General features: G+C 42.7%; 1 protein-coding gene across 8 annotated transcripts in view; it reads left to right on the top strand.

Annotated features, from left to right (window-relative positions):
• Mitf (melanocyte inducing transcription factor) overlaps positions 1-21,284 on the top strand; it is a 220,419-nt gene that overhangs the window by 125,293 nt on the left and 73,842 nt on the right. For 5 of the 8 annotated variants that reach the window (XM_085686784.2, XM_048438448.3, XM_048438446.3 and 2 more), the window contains one exon: positions 13,353-13,602. In XM_085686784.2, coding sequence (XP_085542910.1) covers positions 13,353-13,602 — 250 coding nt within the window. Of the gene's footprint in view, positions 1-351; positions 476-13,352; positions 13,603-21,284 lie in introns of those variants that run through there. The other 3 variants (XM_048438449.3, XM_048438447.3, XM_048438450.3) reach the window with 2 other exon arrangements.

The following is a 21,284-nucleotide window of genomic DNA, read 5'->3' as shown; positions in this document are numbered from 1 at the left end:
CTTCCTTTTCCTTTCAAGTTCCCTGATGACATATGTCCCCTGCAAGATTGCGTCCCCTGCAAGCTTGCTTCCCCTGCAAGCCTGAACTGGTGCCCAAGCTGGGGAAGGTCCAGTCAGCATTGCCAGAGCTTGCTTGGCTGCTGTGTACATTTCTGGCCTGGCTTGACTTCAGGAGTATCCCCCCCCCCCCACCCTGTGCAGAGCGAGGAGCGTTTTGCCCCTCAGGTGCCATAGGTACTGGATTAAGCAGGTCTGCTATTGGAGACAGACACCAGGCTCCATTCTAGCGTGGAGCTGTGTTTGGATTGGAGTTTCCAGGGCCTTATCAGGAGCCACCCCTAGTGACACAGCCGGTGCCAGAAGTAACTTTGACTTTCACTCTTCGCCAAGGGCTTGCAGAACACCTTAAAGGAAAAAAGATGGAGGCGCTTAGAGTTCAGATGCTCATGCCCTGCTCCTTTGAAAGCTTGTATCTGTAAGTGAAGTGTTTTTTTTCTGGAGATAATTCTGGGACCACTTAACAGAAGCATTTTGTTCTCTGGCTGAGGGGACGGATGGAGAACGGAAAGCCTGGGAATTAGAAATAGTGGCAGGTACTTTGCAACTGTGGCTCTAATCAGCTGCAGCCATAGCCTCTTATGGCTGGATGTGGAAAGGGGCAATTGTTCATTTCGGGGGAGGTGGCACAGAAATGTGATTCCTCTCATTTAAAATTGAGTTTTCGTCATAAATTAATGATGACAAGAAAAAAATTCCGACTGTTTAAAAGATGGGCTAGCACAGCACAGTGCTTGGTGCACGATTGTCAAATAGATAACAGCCCAGTTTTGTTATGAATAAAAGGGCATTTTCTTTAGAAAGATACATTTTAGTGTTATCTTTCCCCAAATTGCCCCATTGTAAACACTTTAGAGATCTCTCTCCCTTCCTCCCTCCCTCCTTCGCTCCGTGTGTGTGTGTGTGTATGTGTGTGTGTGTGTGTGTGTGTGTGTGTGTGTGTGTGAATTCCCTGACCATGGAACAGTAGCAGTTGCGTTGTAAAAGCGTTCTGATTTGTATTTTGTGGATTTTTTTTTCTTTATGGAGAGAGCAAAACATTCAGACATCAGCATAATCTCCTTGTCATAGAAATGTCGTACAAGGTGAAGTCGTAGTTTTAGGGGAACAAATGGAAGCAGACTTAATAGATAAGACCCACTCTCCTCCGGCATCCACTTCCACTATTTCTCTGTAAGATTAGGAAACAATACTGAAAGCTGGGTCTCCAAGTGAACAGGCTCTCAAGCAGATTAACTTATGCAAAAGCCACTTCTGGAGCTTAATAATTATTTACCGAGTGTTCCTGGGTCAGGAAGGGGGTTCTGATTAGAGCAGGGAAGCATTTCATTCCGCAGCCCGTGAAGGTGTGCCTGAAGACAGCGAGAAGAATGGAAAAATACTAGGTGTAGCAGAACTATTTTTGGAATTTGATTCTTAAAAATGAAATTCCCATAAATTGAAATGTGGCTAACAGTTCGTCATTTGCAGTTGATGGGCCTTTAGGAGGTCCTGTAAAAGGTAATTTTGAAAACGGCTTCTATTTCTGCTGAAGTTTGCTTTTATATATATCTTGTACGTTTTCGTCCCCTGTGCCATTAAAACAGCTAATTACTCATCTCTCAAATGATAGAGCATTTTATGAACAAAGTACAGGTAATTATACATTTGAAATGCCATTAAGTTGAAATTTTTAAAAATAAATCTCTACCTTATAAATCAGATAATAGTTGGGAAGGCAGTGCCTGTTCTTCATGAATTATACCCTGCAAGAATGTACCTTACCTGCAAATGTTTTTTGTTCTGATCTTAAGCAAGCTGAGGGATGAAGCCAGGTCAAACTTGCTTTGCAGATGCAGCATCAGGACAGACCTAAATCTGTCGTCAAATTAATCCTTAGTTTTGAATTTTTCTCTTGTTAGCTGTAGTATTTGACATAGGAGTATGCATCCCTCCAAACTCTCTGAATGAATTTTCTAGCAAACGATTTTGAAAAAACTTGTGTGCTGAACTGTTTTCCATTAACTTTTTTCCTGCCTAGGAATTCATTATGTGTTTTCCTCTAGGAAAGCCAGTGAGCACCGTAGCAGAAAGCAACTTTCTAAAGGCTTGCCTGTCCTGAGAGTAACATGAGGGATTTCATTGCTTTGAGGCTATTGAAGTGTTTAGAGAATATGATCTTAGGGATTAAAGTACAGTGTTGGGCTGGGAGATGGCACATGGGGTAAAACTTGCGTACAAGGGTGAGGAGTGCGTTCAGACCCTCCCACCCATGTGAAGCCAGGCTTGGTAGCATGTGTCTGTAATCTCAGAGTTGCTATGGTGACATGGGATGTGGAGATGGGAGAATCTCCTGGAAGCCTGTGGGTCATCTAGACTGGTGTGTGCAAGAGTACTCTGTCTGAAAGAAAGATGGGAGGTAAGGACTGGCACTCATAGGTGCTCCCTGACCTCCATGCACATGCCATGACACTCATATGCCCATACTTCCACACATGAACATCTACAAATACATGACATACATTGTGCACATACATTACACACACACACACACACACACACACACACACACACACACACACACACACACACAATGTAAAATAATTTGTCCAGATGGTCTGCGGGCTCTGTTCTTAGCACTTTAACTTTGATGCATTTTCACAGCCACTTCATGTACAACATCTTTGTTCCACTGCCATTTTGCAGATGAAGCTTCTAAGCCCTGAGCATGTCAAAACCCTGTGCAGGTCTTACAGCTAGCCTGTGACAGAGCTAGGGCTGGACTCCAGGCCTGCTGTTCTCTTATCTCTCTTATTTGGTATATTTTCACCGAGACGACAAGTACACCGGAACTTCCTTGTCTGCTTCTGTGCTCTCTCGACCGCCTCCTGTCTCCTTTCTCTGAATTCCCACTAACTAGCTGTGATGAGCTTTTGAACAATTGTGGTCACTCTGGATACTACATTATTTATGTGTGTGTGTCTGTGTGTGTGTGTGTGTGTGTGTGTGTGTGTGAGAGAGAGAGAGAGAGAGAGAGAGAGAATTTCCCTGAGTCTAATTCACACTTGATTTTTGGCACCTGTCTGGGGAGAGGAGGAAGTCACTGAGTAGATTCATTGGTGGGAAGGATTCTCTCCATCTTGAAATGCAGAGAAATTCCTCCTTGAATGAAAGAAATACAGAAAATTCCTATGGTTGAAAGTCCCTGGCCACTGGATGACTGAAACATACCCATCCTTCATGTGGGATGTCCTTCTGTATATGTGTGGCTTTATTGGTTGATGAATAAAACTGCTTCGTCCTGTGGCTTAGCAGAGTAAAGCCAGGCAGGAAATCCGAACAGAGATAGAGAGAGAATAGGTGGAGTCAGTGAGATGCCATGTAGCTGCCAAAGGAGACATGCCTCGGAAATTTACTGGTAGGCCACAGCCTCATGGTGATACACAGATTAATAGAAATGGGTTAATTTAAGATGTAAGAGCTAGTTAATAAGAAGCCTGAACTAATAGTGTTGCAATTAATGTAATTTCTGTGTAATTATTCGGGTCTGAGCAATCTCTGTCTATACATCCTTTGACCAAAGGTTCCCTAAAACCAAGGCTCTAGTACCACTGATTCCATGAGGGGGAGTGTTTGTTAGGATACCGAATTTACTCATTGAACAAACATTTATCTTGTCTGTGTGCTGGGAAGTATGTAATATGAATTACACATGTGGCTGTCAATGGAACCAACATCCCCAGTTCTGAAGGGTTGAGACCAGATTGACTTTTAAGTCCCTGTCTTCCTCATGATCCAAAATGGCTCCCAGAAATCCAGCTAGTATAGTCACTTACAGGAGACATGATGACAGAAGGTTCAGTGTTCGGAAGTATCACCTGGCATTCCTTCCTAAGAATCACTGGCCAGATTTAGGCATGTAGCTACCATAGTCCATGGGAAACTGGGAAATATGGGTAGCAGTGTGACTAGCTAATGGCAGGAGAAGAGGGGAAGGCAGGTTAAACATCCTCAGCCGGAAAATCTGCAGGGCTCTGAAACCCAGGGCTTTTGAGCACTAGTATGTCCTATGGGAAAATCCACACTTGACCTCACGTGATGAGCTGCCATCAGCAAATGGGCTTAGCCAAAATGGTTATATAAAATGAACTCTACTCTAGACGTGTGATGAGTACATGAAACCTAAGTGGATTCCATGCATAGACTTGGTCCTGCCCTTAAGGTTTCTCCTTATGTGTGTGTAAATGTTACAGAATTGGAAGACACCGACACTGCCTTCAGTCTCCTTAGATACTAAGGGATGAACAACCACTACATTGTGTGTGTTGTCTTGGGCAGAATACTGGTTTTCCTTTCTTAGAGCTAATAAGTTTTCTTTCAAAAGTACAACAGACTGGACTGTACTCACGTGTTCCTTTGTTTACCTAGAAAATATCTCATTGGCTAGATTCCATGTGTGAGGGAGAATATCCAGTTTTTTATGAGATTGTGTGACCACACAAAACACACACATACACACAAACAAACATACACAGACACAGATGCACACAGAGGTACAGAGAGGCAGGCATAGATACACACCCAGACAGGGAAACACACATGGATATCCACAGGCATACACAGACGTAGATGCACACACAGACACACATAGAGACAGACACAGATATACACACAGATTGACACACCCACAGACCCATCCACAGATGCCCAGAAACACACAGATAGGCACACACACACACACACACACACACACACAGTCTGCAAGTCTATGGATTTTCCCGCAGACATTTTACTTTAGTTTTCTTCAGTGCTGAGTACTATTCCGTATTTGTTTTTTTTTTTTTAGTTCAAATTCTGTCATGCAGTCTTTGATTTGGGTGGTGGACAAGTGCATCAAATACATTCTGTACTGAAATTGTAAAATTTGACATGAAGCTCCACAGCTTCTGTTCCGAATGCCTTTTCTAACTAGCTAGAAATTCACTGAGTTATTGTATAGACTTTGAATCTGGTTCAGTTATGGTAGGCGATGTTTTAATTTCTCTGTTGTGGGATTCTTAGATATCTCAAGCTATCCTAAGCTAGGCTAGAGATGGCCTAGCCTTTCTGAATCATTGTTTAGGGTTAGTCCAGACTTACAAAGAATTCAGAGTTGTCTTGATCCAGCTCTCACCTGCCAGCTGGACACATGCCCTCCTTCTGTGCTTTCTGCACTGCAGCCCTTTCTGCTTTTTTTTAACTTCACGTTGCTGTTTATAGTTTGTGGCTCTTCTCTCATAGATGCAAGAAAGTCTAGGTTCATTTCCTGCCAAATTTCTGAATGTAAAGGAGAGTCACCTTACACCAGTTTCTGTGAGAGACAGTCCCCTCTCTTCTGTGGTAGAATACTGCCCCTTTCTGACCCTCTTGCCAGAGGACAGGATAGACTGATTGGTTAGGCCAACCTTGAGCATCCACGAGCTGAGAGGAAGGGAGGCTGGCTTTGCTAGGTGAAATCTGTGGCACAGGATGCTGCGTAGGTGTGCATAACGGGTGGGCACAATAAGCCTGGTGGCCACCTGTGAGGTTGCCTCCCTATGCAGTGGGTGCAGCCCTTCACCAAACCTTACATCATAATGCATGAACACTTTCCTCTGGGTTTCAATCTACTGTGGTAAACTCTGGGTCTTGGTAGGTATATTCTGAACATGTCATAGAGCGATCATTGGAAGCATTTACATCGTCTTTAACCCATTACAATGTTGTATAGAAAAGTGACTGAGCATGCTCTGTGACTGAGGCAGTCATCTGAGTACAAATAGGAAAACCTCATGTCTTTAAAACGTTCTTGCCAATAGCCAAGTCTGAGTGAAAATCCAGACTCGATAGAGTGAGCAAGGACTGGGGAGTGTGGGCTCATGGATGGCTCTTTCAGAAGAGCTGAGTTCAGTTTCTAGAGTGCAAGCCAGGTGTCTCACAACCACCTGTAACTATCTGAGGAGCTCTAACCTCTTTGATATACACACGCACATACACACTACCAGCACCACCACCAGCACCACTAGCAGCACCAGCACCACCACCACAAGCACACTGAAATAACACATAAAACATTGGAGTGTGTTTTCTAGAGGAAGCTTCATTTGAAGAACAGAACCCTTGAGTGTGGCATGTCACTGCTGCTTTATACCCTCCCAGTGGTCTTCTTCCTGAAAAGAACCCAGGCATCAAGAGTGTGTCAACCCCTAGTGTCTGTGCCAAGGAAATAAGTTGTGTTGATAAAAATGAGGAAATAGCAAAATGCACATGTTGGTTTATAATCTCTCTTTTGTTTTTAATTTCTTCATTAAATTTTTTTTGTGAAATAGTTTTGATCGTAGTCTTCCCCCTCCCTGTCCACACTTCATGTTCTTTCTCTGTCCTAAAAAGAAATCCCAAACCAAATGAACCAAACAAAGAAGCGCACGCGCGCGCACACACACACACACACACACACACACACACACACACACACACACACACAAAGTTTCATACACACATACAAACAAATGAAAACCATGGGTTGCATTGGGTATCCACTTCTGGACACGCAGACTTCCGTGGAGTGTGGCTGTTAGCACTGGGCTGGAGAAAACTGACTTTCCCTATTCTGTCAGCTGCCAACTACAAATAGCTTCTTTATAGTGGTGGAACTTTGCGTCTACACCCCCTTCTCCGTGCTGGGATTTTTGTCTGGTTTGAACTTATATGATTTCACAGTCTCTGTGAGTTCATATGTGCATCTTCCCTGTTGGATCTGGAAAATACTTTTTTTTTCTTGGAGTTGTTCACCATTTCTAGTTCTAATAATCTTTCTGTCTCCTCTTCTGAATAGATCCTTCCTTAAGGGGAAGGATATGATAAAGCCATCTCATTTAAGATAAGTGCTCCAAAGTCTCTCATTCTGTATAAATTACCATCTTCTGCAAGATGGTAACATTTAACATTTGAATGATGCATTGATTAATGGATACAATAGCCTGTCATTAGAAGTCATTTTATTGCTGGTTTTTTTTAACAGAATAAAAAAAAATAGGTTTTTTCCCTAAGTCCATGACCTTGTCTCAGGTACTTGACTGCTTTAGTAAGTCTTGTAGGCGTTCCAGCTCAGGGAGTGGGCCTTAAATCCTATCAAAAAGTGGTTTGTTACTCCTGTAATACTGTGCCTTTATTGTCCCAGTGGGGCAAGCTTGCAGGTAGACCTCTGCTGTAGCTGGGTGGCACTGATGATCGTTTTTTTTTTCTGGGGCAGCATGTGTAACACTTTCTGGCACTCTGCATCCTATTCAGTCAGGGTGAAGCTTGTAGTTGATCACCAACTCGACTTCTCCATATTTGATGACATAAGGGGCTGGAGAGATGGCTCGGAGGTTAAGAGCACTGACTGCTCTTCCAAAGGTCCTGAGTTCAATTCCCAGCAACCACATGGTGGCTCACAATCATCTGTAATGAGATCTGGCGCCCTCCTCTGGCTTGCGGGCATACGTGGAGGCAGAATGTTGTATATATAATAAATAAATAAATCTTAAAAAAGAAATAAAAATGACTAGATCCAATGTATATAATGGAATGTTCTAACTTTTTTACTGCATAATGAGAACACCATGCTTTATGTATTCCTTTGAGAATGTTGATATACTAGGAGCTGAATTAAGGGTTTCTTTGACTTTTGATCTAATTTATTTTTAAGCTTGCTGTTGTCTGATATCTGCTGGTCCAGCTAAGAGAATATGGGGAGTGTTGAACAGTGTCTCTTCTTTCTACCTACTAATTGGGCTCTTGGATTGGTTAAGTAAAAATGTCAAGTTTGAATTTCATATGGCTTGTCCTTCTTAACTTAAAGTTTTCTCCTTTATGTACAAATCAAAGGCACAAATCTCCAGAGTCAGGGGGACCATCCAAGTTTGGACTCCACAATGTCCCAATCATACCAGATCATCAGAAATTTTTCAGTTATTGTCTGAAAATTTTTAAAAAGAGATAAGAAATATCTCAGTGCTTGACACCAAATTGTGATCACTGGCATTTTTCATCTCAGTAGGTTTTATTCCTAATTATTGCCAGTTTTGTAGCAAGTATGATAGAATTTCATTTTGATATTTTCTTGGAGTTTCTATGTTGAAAATGTTACCCTAAATTATGTGCAGTTGGAGAGGTTGAACTCATGGAAGAACTGGTCCCTCACAAATGTCAGACACCAGGACTGTCACTTCAAGAGCATCAATGTGCCAACTTGAATTTGTTGTCTGTAGGCCAAAGAATGTTTCTTAATGGCACAACTACACGGTTAGGGGCAGCATCTGTGGATGGTCTTATGAGAGAGTCTTTGGCCTAGGATAAAGTGTTCTGTAAGCATAGAGAGTTGGAACTTTCTGGATAGGTTCTTCAGTTAGTTTTCAGTTTGTTTGGTCTTCTCCTTCCATCCTGTCCACTTGAGGACTCTGTTTTCAGAGACTTGGCAGGTCCGGCTTGGCTCCCTGTAGGGTGACTATAGGATGGGACTTTCCTGGGGCACTGAGAATGTGTTCCTGTCTGAGTCATGTCCCTGGGCTTTTTTAATACACAACTGCAATCTTCACTGTTTTACTATTAGTTTCTGAACACAGCCAAAATCAGAATAGACTGAGACCTTTTGTTGATTTGTTGAATCCTAGGTCAGACTAAATTGAAGTCAGCATTCCCAGGAATAGGATCACATATTTTTGCATAAGAGAGAGTTCTTGCAACCAAGCTTTTGCATTCAGAAGCCCAGTTGGTTTATCCTCTCTGTGACTTCCTTACCAATGTATGGAGTCAATACTATTGGGTCTTCTGTGTCTTTACCGTGTATCTTAACCCCAGCCATATGCCTTCTTGATAAAAACCTTGCATCCCACTGCAGGCAGAGACTAGGCTCTAAGCTCTGTTCATTGAATGATTAGAGCGAAGGTGTTTGAGTGTGTGTGTGTGCGCGCGCGTGCGTGCGCACACGCACACGCACATGTGTATCAGAGCAAAATGCTAATGTTCTTACATTATGGCCCACAAGAGAGTACAGGTTAAATCACCTTCTCTCTGTATCTTGTCAAACTCTGCATTCTCCGAATTTTACAGGGACAGTCTAAAGGCTGTAAGCTTTATCTCTTTGGTCCAGACGTGTAGCAAGACTTATCAAAATTTGTCTCTTTGTATCAAAATGAAATGGCAAGTTCATGACTTAATATTATATTTTACCACTAATTTTTCAGTCATTGTGCCAAGCCATATGTATATGATGCATTTATTATATGCTTCAGTCTTTACTGTAGTGCAAAGGGGAAATATATTAAAACACTTCAAAGATCAGGAGAAATAAGGAGCAAAATATTGGAGTCACTTGGCCACTTCACAGGGTGTCTACGAAGAAGCTTACTCTGTTAGAGAACGTCCTTAGTGTTATTTTTATTTGTTTATTTGAGATGGGGGTCTCTCTATATATCTTAGACTGGCTTGGAACTTACCATGTAGACCAGGCTGACCTTGGAACTTACCATGTAGACCAGGCTGACCTTGCACTCGTAGAGATCCTCCTGCCTCTGCTTTCTAAGTGTTGGGATTAAAGGTGTGCAGCAGAAATCAGTGGAAACACTGGCAAGTTCCATGGTCCTTTCTGCCTTTCTGGGTTTCAACTGACTGGATTCCCAGGATTGCTTTTTCAAAATTAGAGATGAATTTAAATGGTATTATAGCGCAACCCTGGCATCAATGTCATAGGCAAGCGATACTGGCCAAATGTTGGGGATCTGATGAAATTTATGATGTTTTTAAGTAGTTGGTAAAGCTAGTGAAATAAAATATTTGGACTTAAGAATATGTCACGTAAGACAGAACCTTGTCCAGTATCTTTTTACCATCATAGAGAAGGAGGCTTTGAAAGCTAATACTGTAAGGAGGGTTGGTGGCCGAGGCCACACAAGGGTTTCCATCTTGTCCACGTGCTGCATTCCAGCTGTCCTGTTGAGCCCTTTATCTTAACTTTCACTCACTCTGTCCCCACAGGGTGTTTAGAGGTCGGTCTGGGGGACACTCAGAGAGACTGAATGGCCCATTAAAGCTCACATTCTTCAGCCAGCAACAGCTGAAGTAGGACTTGAGTCTACTTTGCGGCGCTCCTTTTTGACTAGTATGGAGCAAGTCTCACGCTTGTTTGGCTACAGAGCCAAAGGGAGGTGTTAGCAAAAGCCCTTGCAGCCATGCCTATGAGATTTTATATCTGGGGGAGAAGGGAGATGTACACCTTCATATGCAGAACTAGATCAGAACCCAGCAGTCTAGATAATGGACCTCCCATGAAGGCATCTGGGAGAATCAGTGTGGCCAGGGCTTTCACTGTGGGGTTAGAAGGCCCATGTCCCTAGCACCTAGCAGTAACTATTTGTCAAACCTGTGAACTTCACATGATCAGGTTAAAAGGAATCGTACTCATGGAATTATGATTATCCAGGTAGAGCGGAGGTTTGTGGGCCCAAAGCTAGGCCCAGTAAGCTATTAAAACTAGATGCATTCAGACATCTCTGCACGTGTGTCGTTAGTGGCTTTATCAGGAAGTCCTCCTTTGTAAAAGTAGCCATTCTAGCCACTTGGAATATATCTTAGCTAAGCTTCCATTCTTACCTGAGCCTCCATTCCTTACTGGCCCTTTCATACACTCCCAAACTGTGCTTCCTTTTTCTGGGAATGGGGCAAAGTCTAGTTGTGCCTGTCTCTGTCTATAAGGTGATAATTGTAGATTCAGTTGTTTGTAAGACAAGTGGACACTCAGAAGATGACAAGACAAGCTGAGAATCTGGTAGTCGTGTCTCACAATGTGGAAATAGCCTACAGAGTGTGTGTACATGGCTAAGTAACCCCAATGCTTTCATTGTCCTAACCCCTTGAGAAGCCTTGTTAAAATGTCAGTTAGCTGAGTTTTATTCTATTCCTATAAATATAGGAAACTCTGTTTACTATCATTTCCTTCATATGGCTCCCCGTATTTCTATCGTCCTGTTGTACAGGTCTGTATTGTTTCTTCCCTGGTAGACTATTATAGAAGATACTTTAAGTGGCGATGTTTTGGTGGTTAATGTATGAAGCCTTAGTGGGCTTGCTCACTAATAATTTTAATTTGTCCCCGAGATGCTTTACTGTTAATTGAAAGGATTTCCCCCAGTACTGAAGCCAGTGACTTGTCTTGTGCAGTTAATTAGCACGATTATACCACAGTTCCTTTGGCTCCCATACAAAGGTTTGCTCTTGTGTTTATCAAAAGGACCATTCTCTCTGAGAAGCCTGGTACCTGACAGGCCTTGAATAGTCAGACCACTTATTTGTTTTTAATAGCCACCTCCTCCCATGTCTTCTTGGTGTAGGAAAAGTACATTTGAGCCTTGAAGATGCACTTCAGAGTGGGAAAATGCATTTCCTTTGGATGCTCTTTTTGAGTGAACAGATGATTTTAGATTAACAGCAATGAACGGTCAGGAAGCATTTTGATTGTGTGGAGCAGTGCACAGTGTTAAGATAATAAGTGAAGTATAGGTGCTGCTCGCTCAGTGTTCTCTATATGTCTGTAGGGAATAATGGGAAAAAGAGTAGAAGAAAGATGGTCTGTGTTTGGGGCCTGTTGAAGACTCCCAGGGGAACTGATATCCTGAATTAGGACACCATGGTCCCTTCCTGTAGTTGAAGTATTGTCTGCTGAAGTTGATCACCTGCTTTGGATACTAATTATTTAAGTGTTATTTTCCACCTTGATTAAAAAATTATTCCATTGCATAGTTTTATGCATATTAGCAGATTTGCTTTTATGTCATTTTAGTGGATACATGATATTAAATTTTATGATTATTGTAGTTTACTGGACCAATTTTGTGTATGGAAAATAAATAAACTTTGGGGTGTTTGGGGGACTCCGTGAGAGTGTGACACAAATCTCTGACCTGTAGCACACCTGCCACTTGTGCAGCCTTTTTGTCCTTCCGTTTTTCAGAGCTGGCTTTTGTCTTTGGTAGGAAGATTACACAGTGCTGGGGTTTGCACTCAGGAGGAACGGTGAATTTAGATGCCGCTCCTGAAGCATGATGGATGCAAATTTCATTTTTTTTCTCTTCCCAGAAGCCAAAATCTTGTACTTAAGCTTGCAGAGAAATTTGAATAATTATAATTAAGTTTGATTCCTATACTGGATGATAATACTAGCAAGTATAAACATTTCCCAGGGCAATGTTCATTGTAGACGGGGGTTATGGGCATTGTGCTATCTAAACCTCACAACACCAGGCCTTAGGAGGGAAGGCTTTCGGTATAAGCGTTACAGTAGATATTTAAAGAACATACCCTCGCTTTGATAAACAGGTAAAAGGCTGCAGTAGATATTTAAAGAACATACCCTCACTTTGATAAACAGGTAAAAGGCTGTAGACTGCCCTTCCAGGTATGGAAACCCAGGCAGAAAGAGGTTTATCATTTGTTCAAATCACAGAGTTGACAAGCGAAGTGACCCAAAGCCTCACCTAGGGAAAATAGGAACTCTTTTTACTCTTCCCTCACCTGCATTTGAGCATATTAGATGCTATTGGACAGAACATGTCCCAACCTTTAGAACTAGAGCTCGTGGGAAAAGCACAGAACGCTAATGCCCTGGACATGTCCAGAGGAGTCGCAAGGAAAGACGCACAAAGAAAACTAAGCGGAAAGAAGCTGGGCTGTCTGTTCAGCTTCCCTTCTGTCTGTCCCCTTGCCCCAAACAGGGGTGGAGCGCAGTGTCAGCATCTGGTCCTGGTGCTTCTCATTAGCAATTGTGTCATCTCTTTCCTTTATAGTCTTTCCCATAACTGGGCTTCCTTACCAGCGACCAAGTTAGACTTCTTCAAGGATTTTAGATAACATGGGAACCATTGGTTAGGTAGACTTAGCTATTTAAAAATAACAAATCAAGAAATTTGTTCTCAGCTGTGGAGACGTGGCTGCCGTTGAGATGGATGGCTTCCAGTTGTTGCATTTGGTGACATTATAGTCAGTGATGATGAGCGGTGTGTGGCATAAAATGTCAAAAAGAAATAAGTGATTTGATAAAAATACCTAGAAGCAATCAGCCTGGCTTATTTAATTCAACTCCTAATGACTAGAATCCTGTCACCTCTTGATTTTCAATTGCATGGAGTGCCGTTCCGTGCCGTGCCTTGATTATATCTGTGCAGACTCACCTCCTAGTTTGGTGGCATTTAGGTTACCCCGCGATGTGGATGATGGGTCTCATCAGGATACTAAATGCCGTGTGCCTTCTGATTTCCTCACAGCAGTTCGGCCGAGCATCCTGGGGCCTCCAAGCCTCCGTTAAGCTCCTCCAGTATGACATCACGCATCTTGCTACGCCAGCAACTCATGCGTGAGCAGATGCAGGAGCAGGAGCGCAGGGAACAGCAGCAGAAGCTGCAAGCAGCCCAGTTCATGCAACAGAGAGTGCCCGTGAGTCAGACACCAGCCATAAACGTCAGCGTGCCCACCACCCTTCCCTCTGCCACCCAGGTGCCGATGGAAGTCCTCAAGGTACGTGAGTGTTGCCCTTGTGTTCGGACTGAGCCTGCCCCTGCTCCATGCTCCGTGTGTCATTTTCACTGGACTGTGTCTTTGCTTGTCTTGGTATTAGAGTCTTACTTATAAGCATCATGTCTAGTGGTTGCTGTGAGGCTTTGTCTCTTAAAAGAAGGATTTGAACTCACTGTAATTATTATAGCAACCAGTGAACGGTAGAAATGGTCAGTGTTTTCATGACCAATCCCAAGTGGATCTGGTGTCTGTTGTAATGAAGAACATTTCTCTATGTAGCGTTTGGAAATGGTTTCAAGCATAATAAGAGTTATCTGAAAGAGGCCTTGTCTAGAAACTTGTGTGGATGTTTTCATAAATGCTTTCCTGGGCCACACTTTAACTTTACTCTTCTGTTAGCAAATCCTGCCCGACCCTGAAAGCTAATTGCTTTCAAAAGTCTCTTCAGAAAGAAAACTGTGGTCGAACGCTGTCTGTGCCTTAATAGCCAGACTTCATAATCCTTTTACTGAAGTGAGCTGTCTGCTTTGGGTCTCTTTGATTTCTTGCTAGAGTGGAAACTGCAGGAGCTTGTTAACGTCCTTCGATCGGGACACTTAGCTTCCTAATTACTTGAGCAAGTTGCAGCCGCTCTGACCATAGACCTCTATCTCCCACATTGTCTTCCATGCCCCATGGGGAGTTGCCTTGTTTCATAAACATTTCAGTTCGTAAATATGACTGGTTCAAGAAGATCTGGAAGTATGGAAAGGTCCTTGCTTATTATTTATCTTTCACCCAGTCACCTAATTGATTCATTCTGAAGAGCCGAGTGTTCCTGTTCATTAAGCAATGTGAACTCCTCAACCTGCCCAGTCATTGTTGGTCTTTTGCTTTTATCCTTGTGCTCAGGAAAAAAAAATCCATCCATCTCTCCCTTCTTAAAGTTTATTCTTAAAGTGAACAGGAGTGACGTGCTGCACACAGACTCAGTCTAGGACCTTTTCCACGAGGAAAGGAATTCTTTAAAAACCAACTTTAAAGCAGCACACATCTATTTACAAAGACCTGGAAGTTTCGTGGCACCATTGTGGCACTCTTGGTACAGAAAGCAGTTGAAATTTTGCTAAAGCAAACGCAATGCAATGGTTTAATATAAAATGTTAATTTAATATGACTGAAATTCTGAATAATGTCACAATTATTACTCTTTCATTCTTCTACCATCCCGTCAAGCAAAAACATCTTTTTGTTGTAGCGTAAAAGATACATGGAATCTTTGTTCCGCCTCAGTAGAACTGAGAGTCCCCATTTAATTGTTGTTTCCTATTTGCAAGAGTCGTGATCTTTTTGTTTACATTTTATTTGTACAGTGTGACTGTTACATAACAAGATGCAGAGAAGTTTATCTGTTTTATTCACTATAATCTTAAGGTTTTTTTAACTGAAAAGCAAATATTTGACTGCCATGGATTTTAACATAATAGTTTACATTCGGTTTGAGGGTAATGCTTAATATTGTATTGAAGAATATTAAATTGAAATAGATTTTTCCTATTAGAGTGGTTGTATGAGTTGGTGGAGAAATTACAACAAAATGAATGTATGGAAACATCATTTCAATATTATCCTAAAGTTTGTATAATTTCTAAGTGTTTAAAATGTTATTTTTCTAGTCTTAACTATAGTTAATATCTAAATGAAATAATTTGAATAATTTATGTATTCTCCCTTATACTCTGCCTATTCTGGTTACACTGAATTGAACTGCACTCTCCCCACAACTAAAGAATACCAGAAAAAAAATGCCCCAAGTTAAAGCAAAAAGTAATTATTAAAAGACATGGCCCGACCAAAAGTGGCATTGGTTAAATTTATCTATCGTGCTCAACAGCCATTGCCTCTGTTTAACTCGAGAGTGTTTCTCCTTGGGTTATACAAGAGTCAAGTGTGGCCCATGAACGAGAAGGACTTATTGGGCTAGCAGTCTGTGGGGCACTAGTGGCTGTTCGGACAAGCTTGGGTGCTTTTCAGTCAGAGACCAGATGAAAACAGGATTTTCTTCATCTGAGGTAATAGTGTAAGACAATCAAATATCAATGTTAAGGCAAGTTTTCTGTTGGTGATTCCTTGAGAAATGTAAGGCTTTGCACTTTATAAACGTAGTTAGATAAGCTCAGTGTATGGAAGCTGTAAAAGACTGCGTAGAAATGCATACGGCAGCACTCGCCTTTTCTCTTTTGTGACTTTAAATCATATAACACCGTTTCATGAAATAAATAGTTAGAGAGAAACAGCTGATTTGTTTGATCTTGGACAATTTTCGTGAATATATATCTTCAAAGCATTAGTGATGCAAAAATAGGCTAATTGGATGCAATCTGATGTGATTGTTTATTACATTAAACACGTTTTTCTGATAGTATAGCATCAACAAAATATTGACTTCATTTTCAAAGCTTCAAGTGATAGAGTCAGTGCATGCCCACTTCTCAGGGAAGGTAGGCAGGTGCTGAGGTGAAGAAAACCCATTAAGTCTCTCTAGTTTGCAACGTCTTTGTTAGAACATGCTAGAAGAAAGACCAAAGTTTAATTTTCACCTGTACACACACAAAGTCTTATCCCCAGTAGCCCAATATCGGTGGATTGAGCTACTCGTTTTGACAAGCTAAGTCAGTGTTTTCAGGTTAATCCCTGTCTCTGGCAACATTTTACTTAGACTACAGAACTCTGTGAAGCATGTTTAAAAATTGTTGACATCTGAAAACTTAGGACTCATTGGAATTCGTATTAGAGAGTGGAAATTCCCATAATTTCTTCCTCAGCCCCTGCGCGCTGTTCATGAGGTATAGCCTCTGTATTCTATATTGAGTTCACTAGTTGGTGCATCTGCTCCTCATATTAATTTTCACATCAGATGGCATGGAGTGTGGGGTCTTATTGTAGGTATTTGCACGTTAGTGAGGTGTTAACTTGGTTTCTTCAGAACAAACGATATGGGATGGTAGCTCGAGCGTGCTTCTTTACCATAACTAGTGAATAATAGAGTCTTCACCATTGTGAACATACCCAGCATTTCAAATTGTGAATTAAAGGAACTGCTGAGAACTGTCTGTGGAGCACTTTCGTCTGTAGGTGAAATGGATGAGCCACACGGAACTGAGGCTCGAACTTGATGTAAACAAAATCAGAGTCACTGGGGACGGACCTTTAGTCATGGTGGCTCTCACAGCTACAGAAGGATGACAGTCCTGACCGAAGTCTTGGTTCTCACACGCTCACTGAGCCTCTCCTGTCCCTGGTTCATCCCTGTATCTTTAATTCACTACTGGAGCAGCTGCTACTGTGATTTGAGACTGTCAAATTCTTCAGTTTGATTCCCTGTTATCTTCCCCACAGACCCTGGCAGTGTGGGGGTATAATAATAGTTTATAGTTTGTATTCATTTCCCTGTTGGAAACCTTGTAGGTCCTTGTCCCGCCCTCTCCCTTCTCTCCGTTAATTTATTTATTTATTTATTTATTTTCTCTCCATTAATTTAAGAATCTAAAGGCTAGCTGTTCTTTCTGTTGTACATTAAATTTTCCTTTGCCTGTTTTGGAGAAAGTGTCGATAGATGTAAAAGAGTTCTTGTGATGTTTTATTACTTTAGTATGTTTCATTTAGTTTGAAGGAATTAATTTTTTAATTTTTTTCTCTTTTTCTAGATCAGTTCAGGAATTGGGCAAATTGTTTACCAATTAGAAATCATACTTGCTGTCCATCAAGCACAGGCGTGGTTTTTGTAGGCCCCTGCGTGCGTAAACTGTGTTAACCTGTGAGAAAGGGGGTGCTTAGCTCATCAGCCTTTTGTCCATTTAAGCAGCAATCCTGGCGAGCACCGGAAGTAGACTCTAGTGCACTGTGCATGTTAGACAAACGTTGTAGTTATATCCCAAACTCAGTGTTCAGCTTTTGTTCCTGATTTATTGGGCCAGTATAGATGAACCTGAATTTCATTACTGTGGATGTTTAAGGCAGGAAAGACGTGGCCTCTCGCAGGTCAGCTTGCCTTGATCTCGCGAGTCGGGATCTGTAGCGGTCCCCAGAAGATACGAGCTGCTGTGTCTAAGTTATCCTTGGAGTCCATGTTCATATATTCACCTGCCAGTCAGTGTGACTGGCATACATGGGCCGAAAGCCTTGATTGTAGAGTTTGTAAATACTGCCGCCCTTGTGATTTTGCATATAACTGTTTGTCACCCAGACCACGTCATTATTTAGAGGGAGAAGCCTCAGTTTCCTTCTAAAAACAGTTCTTCCTCCCCCAAAGTCACAGAGACTTTATTTCCCTGGACAGTCAGACTTGTTCGTGGTCACCTGTAAGGTAATTTTCCTTATTTTTAAAACCCCCTTGGTAACTTTTGGAAATTATAGGCTGTTCTTGTCAGCTTTCAGCAGATTTCTACTGTGGGAGGTAAAATTCATGGGGAAGCATCTAAGTCGCCTTGCTTCCTGTGAGACCTTTCCTGTCATTTCCGTTTGCAGTTCCACCGTTACCTTTCACAGGGGCCCAGCGTAAAGAGATGCGGCAGGCAATGTTGGGCGTGTAGACATGACCCTGTGTGCATCTGCTCTACATAGTCTCTACCTTGGAGACTGCACAGTCCCCCCTCTTCTCTCACTGCATCTCCAAAGCCGGTTGATAGCGCTGGTGTGCCTAAGGGCCTGCTTCCTTGGCACTACCCAGGATTCATTCGTGCCCCATGTTGCTTGGAAACTCCTGTGAATGAAGAGTCGCTGATGTCAGGGCAGGGCCAAGGTGTTCCACTGAGCTGTCTTAAGGGGGCAATCCAACCTAGCACAGGCCAAGAGGGGCAGGGTGTTCTGCGAGCACCTCGGTCTGCGTTCACTTTTCACTGCTTTTGTGATGGGTCAGGAGTGATACAGTATATGCTGGACCAGGCCCTCCCTACCTACATTTGTAGACAACTGTCCACAATGTCCAATTTCCATTCTTCTGAAAACATGGAAACATTAGTTCTAGTGTATTTTTACCTGGTAGTGTCAGAAAGAAAAAAAAAAGATGGGGGGAGAAGGCATTCTCTTTTTATGACCTCAAGGCCAGGTTTTTGTTTGTTTGTTTGTTTGTTTGTTTGTTTTAATGTGGTCAAGGGCTCTGATAGAATATTGGATTTCTCCTTGCTTCCTTAGACGGGGACTGACTGGGGCACCTGTGCATGGTGGATATGCAAACCACGCAGTAGCTTGTTTTGGAGTAGGCAGGCCTTTAGTTTGTCTCCACTAGCCTCTTGGAGTTACTGGAGGCATCTTTTGGATTTATGTGAGAGAAGGTGCCAGCTTGCTGCTTCTCATGTTATCATGCCAAAGGAAGGCATGGTCCACGTCTGTCTATCCCAGTTCCCTACTAGTCACGGTAAAGGTAGTATTGTAAGAAAATTATTAAGGGATGGGACTCGGGATGAGGGCCAGCACCAGGGGTGCGGGATGTGCTCAGTTTAGTGAACTCTGCACTGTGATTTTTCTCTAATGTGTCAAAGCCTAAAGATCACACATACTCAACAAGGGTAATACCTTACTCCTAAGGGAAACAAAATTGATCCTTGGAGAGCAAACATGTCCAGGGCTGGGAAATGGCTCAGCGGGTAAGAGCGCTAATAGTGCAAGCGTGTGGGCATGAGTTTAAGTCCCCAGGACACGCATACAAAGCTGGGAGTGGCTGTATATGACCGTAACTCTGGCTGATGGGAGGACAGAGACAGGAAGATCCCTGGACTTGTTGACGTTTAGCCTTGCTCCAGGTTCAACGAGAGACTCTGTTGCCAGAGAATAATTGGAGTGGTGGCGCGGTCCACCTGACATTGTCTTCCGGCCTCTCTGTATACAACATGTGTGACATATAACATCCATATCTGCACATGCACGTCTACCACACACATGTGCATCACATTTTTACCACAAGTGTGTGTACACGTGCGCGTGCGTACACACACACACACACACACACACACACACACACACACACACATACCATAGATACCACCGTTGTTTGTAGCCCTCCAAAGCTACAGTGCACAGCCAGCAGAGCTCTGTCAGTGTGTCTGGTAAATTCTTGGGAAGGTCGGGCAGAAGAGGCAGCCAACAGAATGTCTGGAAGGTCTCAGAGGCACACTAAAGAGGAAAGGTTGAACAACACAGCTCTTGAGCCCTCAAAATCTCCCCTCTCCCCATTGTTCTTCAAGATCATTTGTCAGTATTTCTATAGATGTGGCTCCGGCCTTCTGGCTGGGCATTGTCCCACAGTCACACTGGTGTTTAGCACAGGGCTGTGGTACTGACTAATTTACTCCCGTCCCTGTTCTGTGAGGCTGTCGTTAGCACCCCCATTTCACAAATGCACGGACTGGCATGAAGAAGTTAGATGGGTCCGGTAAAGTTGTAAAAGTCTGAGGTGTTGTTAGGATTTGAACCCAGTCAGTTGGCTCACTGGCTCACTTGTGGTAGCTAGTATCTTTCTTGGAGTGAATAACCCGATGAGCCTTAAGAAAAGAAGATTGCCATGTTCAGCCCCTCAGATGATGTGGCTACATAGGAGCTGATAATAGCACTTGTTCATCACGGAGCTTCTGGCTATGGCTTATGTAGGAATTACTTTGATGACATGGAGGGGAGGCAAGACAGCTTCCCTGGCTTCTGGAACTGATTGTGGGCACTTCTGGTGATAAGTTGAAAACTGGACATGTTTTAGCTCTATTTTCTTCACAACCCTGTGGATATACAGGACTAGCCCAGGGGGAGAAACAGGTGTATGGAGATCGTTTCTGGCCGCTGGTCATATCGTAGAGCCCACATCTATACTCGCTACTATTCTTCCTCTCCTAGCCTTCTCTGTTGAATCATTAAATTTCCTTCCCTAGTCTCTATACGCGAGATATAGGAAATGAGTGCAACTTTCCTACATAAGAATTCTGTCTAGCCACACTGACCACAATGATAATTTTTGGCTTAGTGATAGTTATCATTATGGGTGAAAAAGCATGTAACAGGAGGTTTCCTACAAAAGCATCTGAAAATCCAAAGCCAGGATCATTTGTATTCTGCAGATCTTGGTGGCCCAGTCTACCCCAAGTCCACGTGCGTCATCTGTCTCTGTATTTAACAATACTCTGCATGGTTCTGAATGGCTTTTATTCACGCCATATAGGAATTTTCCCCTGAAGTCATGGTTTCTTTTCCTTCCTTCCTTCCTTCCTTCCTTCCTTCCTTCCTTCCTTCCTTCCTTCCTTCCTTCTTTCCTTCCTTCCTTTATTAAAAATTTCCACCTCTTCCCCGCCTCCCTTTTCCCTCCTCTTCTCCCCCTTCTCCTCCCCACCTCCCCCTCCCTCTCTAGTCTTAAGAGCAGTCAGGGTTCCCTGCCCCGTGGGAAGTCCAAGGTCCTCCCCCATCCATACAGGTCTTTAAAGGTGAACAGCCAAACAAACCAGGCTCCCACAAAGTTAGACCATGCAGCAGAATTAAATCCCAATGCCATTGTCCATGGCTTCTCAGTCAGCCTTCATTGCCCGCCACGTTTCTTTTTTGTTGTTGCTGTTTCTCTTTCTTCATCTCCTTTCTTCAGTGCAAGATTTTTTTCCATTTTTTTGCTATTATTTTAGCACTTAAAACCGGAACTTCCAATCTGCTTGTTTTTCCTCTTTTCTTTT

The sequence above is a fragment of the Myodes glareolus genome, chromosome 3 (assembly GCF_982192425.1).
Source record: "Myodes glareolus chromosome 3, mMyoGla1.1, whole genome shotgun sequence".
NCBI lineage: Eukaryota > Metazoa > Chordata > Mammalia > Rodentia > Cricetidae > Myodes > Myodes glareolus.
Note: the sequence above shows the minus strand (reverse complement) of the source record. Positions and strands in the feature narration are given on the sequence as shown.